Genomic DNA, 7,907 nt, shown 5'->3' with positions numbered 1-7,907 from the left:
GTCATAAGAAGAAGTTGTAATACGACACAAAACATGATATTTGTGCCAAATATCAGAATTAAAGCTCTCTGTTGAAATCCTCTTATTCCCAATCTTGCAAGTTTCTTCCAAAGTTTTAGATCCCATAATATCCCTGGTCCCTGTTGATCACCAAGTTGATTTACTGCAGCTGTCTGTTGGCTTGATATACTGTAAACGAGTGGAAACACTTCGCGGAATGAGATGTTCGTACACCATATTTGTTTCCTAAAAAATGAGTCTCATACCATCTCCTGGCTTGTACTTTGACATTTTTGTAAAAATCATCCCATCCTTTTATAAAACTCTTCCAAAAGAGTTGCACAGAGTGGCATTCGTATCTGATTTGTCCTCCATCACCCTATTTCCACCCGTATTTTTCTACAATGAATGCTTGGTCTTCTACCGTATAGTTGAGCCACGTAGAATACCGTCAAAGGCTGGTATACCCAAACCCCTTCCTTTTTATATAGCAACTGATTGTTTCACATTTGATCTAGTGGTACTGTTTATATCAAGTAAATGTTTTCTATACAAGCCTTAAAGAATATATTGTTGTTTCATCCGCTCCACCTACCAGGATGATTCAAATTAGTCGTCAAACCAAGAGTCTTCCTGGAACTACAACAGTATATTCTTTAAGTGCTGGAGTAGTAGTTTTGTCTTTGCATCACAAAATACCAAGAGCAAGATACCTTGCTTTTTCCTGTTTGCCTCAAATACCCTCTTATGGCTGCCCTGACCATCATTCTGCTTGAATCTTCTATTATCAAAATAAAAAAAATGTGTGATATAAATGATGTCCTTGCCTCAACTCTTCAGCAGACATCTTGAGTAAAGGATAAAAATAGACCTATTTTAGAGATAAACCCGAGGAGGAAGAGTAAGGCCACGAGTCACCATAGGCACACTGAGAGATGCAACAAAAACAGCATACCCAATATAGTCCCACAAGTGGGGTTTGGGTAGGGTGGGGTGTACGCAGACCTTACCCTTACGTTTGTGGGATAGAGAGGTTTCCGATAGACCCTCGGATCAAGAAAATCGTTTTTCAAAAATAGGCACACCAAGAGATAACAGCCGGAAATTATTCTTACTCTCTATTTGATCCTTCGCTCTACGTTTCTTGTGGGCTTTAACAGCCAAATGCTTACACTTTAACACAAGTATGGAAAGGGGAGGCTCTCCATCAACTGGGGAAACATTCAAAAGGGGTCACTAGTAGTACGAGCCTCCACCTCTACATTTCTATAAGATCGTCCATTTAGTTTAGGCAAAAGACATAAATTGACCCTTAAATTATACCTCAAAAGTCATTTTCACACTTAAACTTTATTAGTGACTTATTACACACTTAATATATGAAAAAGTGATATTATTTACCCTTCCAGAACTGATGTGGCTAAAAAGAATTATATTTAAATAATAGGAGAGTGAGGTCAATTTCTTTTTAAAAAATTATTATAAAAAAAAAATTGCAACTTCTTCTTTATTCAACCACCCCCCCTCCCGCAACCCCTCCCCCTTCTCCTCCACATTCCCGTCACCCCCACCCCCTTCTCCTCCACATTCCCGTCACCGCCCAAAACCCTTCTTCTTCTTCCTCTCACGGCCACCCCACCCCTCTTCTGCGACTTTCACGCCACCTCCACTCCCACCCCCACTTCCCAAACCTTTTTTTTTCTTCATTTAACCGTCACCACCACCGCCTTCACGCCACCCCCACCCCCACAAAACCCTTATTCTTCTTCTTCGTTTTCATTTCATAAACCCAGCAGCCACCATATTAAAAAAAAAAAAAAAAAAAAAAAAGATACATAACTTGATCCTAACTTAAAATCAGTTTTTATATTTATAATTCAAGATCCACTTCTTTAAGCTTGCAATTGCGATGATTTTAGTATTGAAAATCTTTAACTGACTATGGATGCAAAGTTCTTAAAAGGTGGCTGTGCCTTAAATTGCATTGTACAAACAGGTTGCCTGTGCAAATTTTTCGAAAATATGTTGCTTCTAAGATTGGGATGTTCTGTTTAATATTTTAATTTTCAGTATTTTAAGTTAGGCCGAGCAGTGCCATTCTCTTTTTTTTTTTTTCTTCTTTTCTTTTGAAAATAGCTTAATGATTTTAATATCACACATAATAAAAAATAATAAAATTTATTTTATAGGTAGATTCGATGCAAATTTGGTGACCGGAAAAAATGGAAGCTCACCGAAAAATATTGAAGCTCATTGGAAGCAATGGTGGTTATACAATAAGAAAGGGAGTAGGGATGAAGAAGAAAGAGAGGGTAGGGGAGGAGAGGAAAGAAAAAAAATATAAAATTAAAAATTAGAGGATTTTTGACGTGGCATTGATGTGGGGAGAGAGCGTACACTCTCCCCTAGTGCAACTAGTCATATTATATCAGGGAGTAAAAAATATCACTTTTAAATATATTAGATGTGTAATGGATCGCCTGGATAGTTTAAGTGTAAAAATGACTTTCGAAGTATAGTTTAAGAGTCAATTTATGTCTTTTGCCTTTAGTTTAACTTGACTCATTTCCTTTTCTTTCTATTATATATTTCAAGTATTATTCTGAATCCGAAGGCAGCACAATCCAGTCAATCCGACAGGCTCTTTCTGGCTAATGCGCATTGGGTCACAATAGGACGAAAATAAAAGATTTTTCAATTTGAATTCATTTCATTGCACAAGGCTTGGACTTGCAGTGTCGCGCAAAATTCCTGATAGCTTCTCCTTATTCAGCTCTTAAAAGAACAATTAGTTGCATGCTTGGTCGTTGAAAATTACAAAGGACCTGTATGAGAAGTAAAACTCGAGGAGAATAAATAGGAAAGTGCACAAGTACCTCATTTTCACCACTTAAATGTATTATTAAAGTTGCTGTATACGCCATTTATACAGTCATCTTTATCGAGTGTTTTTGTCCTTACAAAGGCTTGTCAACGTGATGACCAAAAGCCATCTCCCGGGTTCTCTCATCTCTGGAATGTGAGAGTACATTATGAGCTTTACGAGTCCATTCAACGTTCAAATGTAGCACTCATTGAAAACCACTCTAATACTCGAGTTCCTGTCAGCTCCACAAGAGACTTCCAAAATCAGCTATGAAAAAAGTAATACCACTGGCCGAAAGTCTGACCAGAAAATCTAATACAGTGCAAACAAATATTTCTGACATTTCCACGGTTCCTGTGGCTAAACAACTATCTTCACTAATACCTAAAGCTGTGAAGATCAAACCAATGGCTTCTGCAGCTCATTAGCACCATGAGCAAAATGACATTTTTCTCCAAAAGTGCATGAACCTCTGGAAAAGTTGGCACACATCTTCGTCTTAAATGGGCCAGTATTTTTTGGACCACCTGTGGAGGTGCCAACATTTGATATGATCTCCCGTACCATGGCGCTGGCCTGATTAATCTGATCAAAGGTTCCCTGGAGCTCAATATTCCTTCTATTGGAATCTGTTTCATGCTCCTTTATGGAGAGCTTGACACCAGTAACCCGACATATCTGTTTCGAGTTCACGCCATTCTTCCCAATGATGGTTCCAGCAAGAGCAGCATCTATGCTAATTGTAGTTGTTGCAGATGCACCGAAGTTTGTTGCAGCTGGACTGAATTGGGATGGTTTATGATACCCAGAAAACCTCCTGTGAGGTCCTGTCGCTTGAAAATCATCATAAGCTGGTACCACTGGCTTCCCAATCTCCATCTCGCTATGCGCAAAATGGCATTTATCACCAAACCTGCATCCTTCGGCACTGTTATACTTGTTGCATAGCTTGGACTTCATAGATGAAGCAGGACCATCACTAAAAGGGGCCGTATTCCTTCCGGTGGGAACTGCTGGGTTCAATCCCATGATCGATATTTGACTCATAGCACTATAGCCAGGAACATGGTGAAGAAAGTGACATGCCTCCCCATATGAGCATCCAGAAGTGCTACATCACATTGTAAGATTGGGTTAGAAGCAGTAATCCCGACCCAAGGGGCACATAACATTGAGCAGTCAAAAACACAGATGCGAGCATCATCATCTCCACATGGGTGGACACAAGTGAGTGTTTAGCAGGTTGAGAACATCATTTCACAAAACAAATTCAGTATTTACTAGTTCAACCTTTTTTATTTCGTATTAAGTAGCATTGACTTGTTCAATTTCCAGGAAAAAAAAGGATAATTGAAAGCAAGATATCAAAAGAGACATTCAACTGACAATATTGATGACTACTGCTGCTCAAACAAATTTCACCACTAATGCAGCTCAAATAAACTTCGTCTCTACATGAGAGACAATGAGAATATCCTAATACAGGATCATGCAATTGGATACAAGGCAAACACTTGAAGGATGCTAGTTTCAGTTCCCTGAAATTAAAGAAGAATGCACATGGAAAGCACTGTGAATCAAACATAGAAGTAAAATAGATTATGTAATTTAAAAAAACATAGCTCCTCTTATTTACTCCGATATGTTGAACAAACAACTCACATAAGGAATTACCGGAGAACAGTCTATTACAAGGACAAGAGACAAAAGGCATGAACTCGTCAACAGCTCTTATCATTGACAAGTACAAACATTAACGGACTCTCTTTTTCTTTCGAAAAGGTAAAAGTTAACGTCAACAAGCTCTTATCATTGACAAGTATAAACATTAACACACTCTTTTTTTCTTTTTGATAAGATAAAAGTTAACATTAACGGACTCTCTTGCTGATGGTTGACATCATTGGATGCAATGTCCAAAATCATATCTTTATTATGGAATGCCATTGATCAAGTAAACAGTATTCACAGGTTACAATATAGATTTCTCATAAATGAAGATTTAAACAAACAAATATGTCATATGGCTGGTGATATGTATTAACTTGGCATATTACCTTTGCTGATAACCAGCAGCAGTTAGTCTAATAAGTAAAAGACAGTCTTTTAGCGGCAAATACTGTCAAGTGCCTGATGGCACCAGCGCACTAGCTATAAAGGGGACTAAAGAAGGTCATGTTTGGATTCACGGAATCTCCTAATCTCCTACTTTACCTTCAACTAAGTCCAGAGCGAGATCACCAAGGAAATCTTCTACCACAAGACTGAAGAGCATGATCCCCATAGGCTGGAGCAAAGACATTCAATGTTTAAGCGCCTCTTTTTAACTCTTCTTTACCTACCTTTAACAAAGAGATAGCTCTCCTTCCTCCTACTATCCTGATCAGGGAAAGTAATAAACTCGTAGATAGCTCCCCTTCCTCCTATTATTCTGGTCGGGGAAAGTAATAAGTTCGTAGATAGCTCCCCTTCCTCCTATTATCCTGGTCTGGGAAAGTAATAAATTCATAGATAGCTCCCCTTCCTCATATTAACCTGGTCGGGGAGAGTAATAAATTCGTAGATAGCTCCCCTTCCTCATACTATCCTGGTCGGGGAAATTAATAAATTCGTAGATAGCTCCCCTTCTTCCTATTATCTCTTTTTTTTTTTTTTGATGAAGTAAGAGGTTGTATTGAAAAGGCATCAAGAAGATGCAAGAGAGCTCCCTTCCTCCTATTATCCTGGTGGAGGAAAGTAATAAACTCGTAGATAGCTCCCATGCTCCTATTATCCTGATCGGGGAAAGTAATAAATTCATAGATAGCTCCCTTCCTCCTATTATCCTGGCCGTGAAAAGTAATAAATTCGTAGATAGCTCCCCTTCTTCCTATTATCCTGGTCGGGGAAAGTAATAAATTCATAGATAGCTCCCCTTCTTCCTATTATCCTGGTCTGGTACTAGGTCTCAGTTGGGTTTCACAAGATTTAATGGCCAAATCTCCTCTGAACTTTTGATTTGACTATTCTCCAAGAAAGTTAAGCTAGGTATATAAACCATATATCTGGGAGGAGCTTATCTAAATTAAAAGCCTCAAGTCAGTGGGAAAGAGAATCAACAAGATAGGTCGCTATGTCCCAACTACCAAGAGTAGGAAGAGATTGCAGCTTTGAATCTTGGGCTCCACATTGGACTATATTATTTCCTAGAAACTTGAATTTGTTGCTTAAACCTTACATGGTCAAAAAAAAAAAAAAAAAATGTGTATATACTATATGTTGAATCTCCTTGGCTTCTTTGTATGTTTACTTCTCTATATTTTGAATCCCTTGGAGAAAATTCTAGTTCTGCCACTGATGGTCTTATTTATGCAAGTTACGTCAATGTGTAATGCCAAGAATAAGCATCCTTACTATGACTTCCAGTTGAACCATAGCATGAATGTAACTGAATTTAGTCAGCAATTTTATCAAGATATTAACCTACTTAAGACCATCATGCAATACAGATCTTTCAAATATCTTTTTATGACACCGTATGCAGTTACACAAATAACATTAGCCATGTAAAGTACAAATCAGCATATATACGACATCTTGTGTATGAAACCCGTAAAACTTGAATTGAGAATGCTTTTATTTTAGATAGATTAAGTATGAAACCTGTAAAACTTCATGCATGGCTTTGATTTGCTTCCTACACCAGACGTAAACGATTCTGATTCTGTTACAAAAGATTGATTATCTTTCTTCAGTTGAATATTTCAAAGACAACATAATTTACTTTAAGGGAGTGTTTTCCCGTTTGATATGATGGAAATGTTTTCTTACACTAAGGGTGTGTTTGCTTGTTTGGTATGACGGAAAATGTTCTTCTAATTTACCGTGTTTGGTTACATTAAATATCTTGGAACAAAATTTCCTTAAAAATTTGACGGAAAACATAAAAACACATCAAAGCATCTCCAACCTACCCCAGCTATCCATCTCCACCCTGCATACCCCCTCACTTCCTCCTTCCACCCCAACTCCTCCGGAAGTTGTACTCCGAATTCAAAAACTTCATAGTATTTTGCTTTGACTATATGCAAATGCTCTCAAAATAACATTTTTCAACTTGCGTACCAAACAAAAGAGAATCAGTGGGAATATCACTCATTTTGCGAGAAAATATTTCCTCCGTGGATAACATTTTCCGTCATACCAAACACAGACCCAAACAGATTGCAAATTACACGAATACTCCAGCTTAAAACCCAATACTTCAAGAAAATCTCAACTACAAAGTCCCAAAAAGAAGACAAAAGAAAGCCATAACACACATACAGATTTCTATAAATAGAAAAGGAGAAAAACTAACCATTTCTTGGTTTTTTCGTGCCTCCGTTTCCTGCAAAAGCACCATCTACCATTCTCTTTCGTCCAAACTCCATTTTCGCCCTTTTTTGAAAATGGAACAACCAACAAAAAAAAAACGGAAGAATCTATCTATAAAAACAAATCTGAATTAACGGAACAACGACTTTAACTATATGGCTATATGAAGTAAATTTTACAAAATCAAGAAAGCTGAAAAAGGGCAGAGCAACAAAACCCTAGGTAGGTCTTGCTGAGAGAGAGAGAGAGAGATTCCAAATACTTTACGGGCCTTTAGATGGATCCTATCACTTTTCTGCGGGGCAATTCTTTTTTCGGGGTGATGTTTAAATTTTTAAATTTTGTCCTTTCATTAAAATTTATGGATTTCAGGTTCGAACTTCTACTAAGTTAAAAATTAAAAAAAAAATTACAAGGCACAGTTTAAATTTCGCTATGCCCCCACCGACATACACTTGTTAAGGAATTACTAAAGTTATGCCTGATTCGACATACTTATGCCTTATGGGCAGATTTGGCATAAATATGCCGGATTCGGCATAACTTTGGTAATTTCTTCACAATTTTATGCCGAGTCCGGCATACTTATGGGCAAACTTTTAATGGGCAAACTTTTAGTTAAGCCTTAACTAAAAATCTTTACCTAATTATGTCTTATAGGACAGACTTTTAGTTAAGGCATAAC

The 7,907-nt window shown here is 37.6% G+C and overlaps 1 protein-coding gene across 1 annotated transcript; it reads right to left on the bottom strand.

The window, feature by feature from the left end:
* Positions 1-2,877: 2,877 nt before the first annotated feature.
* LOC132611381 (zinc finger CCCH domain-containing protein 14-like) lies at positions 2,878-7,525 on the bottom strand. Its single transcript, XM_060325813.1, has 3 exons — positions 7,206-7,525; positions 6,509-6,569; positions 2,878-3,977 (listed from the first exon to the last, which is right to left on the bottom strand). The coding sequence occupies exons 1-3, from the start codon at positions 7,276-7,278 to the stop codon at positions 3,266-3,268; spliced, it is 846 nt and encodes a 281-aa protein (XP_060181796.1). The 5' UTR covers positions 7,279-7,525; the 3' UTR covers positions 2,878-3,265.
* Between the last annotated feature and the right edge of the window lie 382 nt (positions 7,526-7,907).

The sequence above is a fragment of the Lycium barbarum genome, chromosome 9, assembly GCF_019175385.1.
Source record: "Lycium barbarum isolate Lr01 chromosome 9, ASM1917538v2, whole genome shotgun sequence".
Classification (NCBI taxonomy): domain Eukaryota; kingdom Viridiplantae; phylum Streptophyta; class Magnoliopsida; order Solanales; family Solanaceae; genus Lycium; species Lycium barbarum.
Note: the sequence above shows the minus strand (reverse complement) of the source record. Positions and strands in the feature narration are given on the sequence as shown.

Coding starts and splice junctions, on each gene's coding strand:
- LOC132611381 (XM_060325813.1), bottom strand. CDS start 7,278: ATGGAGTTTGGACGAAAGAGAATGGTAGATGGTGCTTTTGCAGGAAAC. Junction 6,570..7,205: donor CACGAAAAAACCAAGAAATG/GTTAGTTTTTCT, acceptor CTTTTGTAACAG/AATCAGAATCGTTTACGTCT. Junction 3,978..6,508: donor CCATGCATGAAGTTTTACAG/GTTTCATACTTA, acceptor AATGTGATGTAG/CACTTCTGGATGCTCATATG.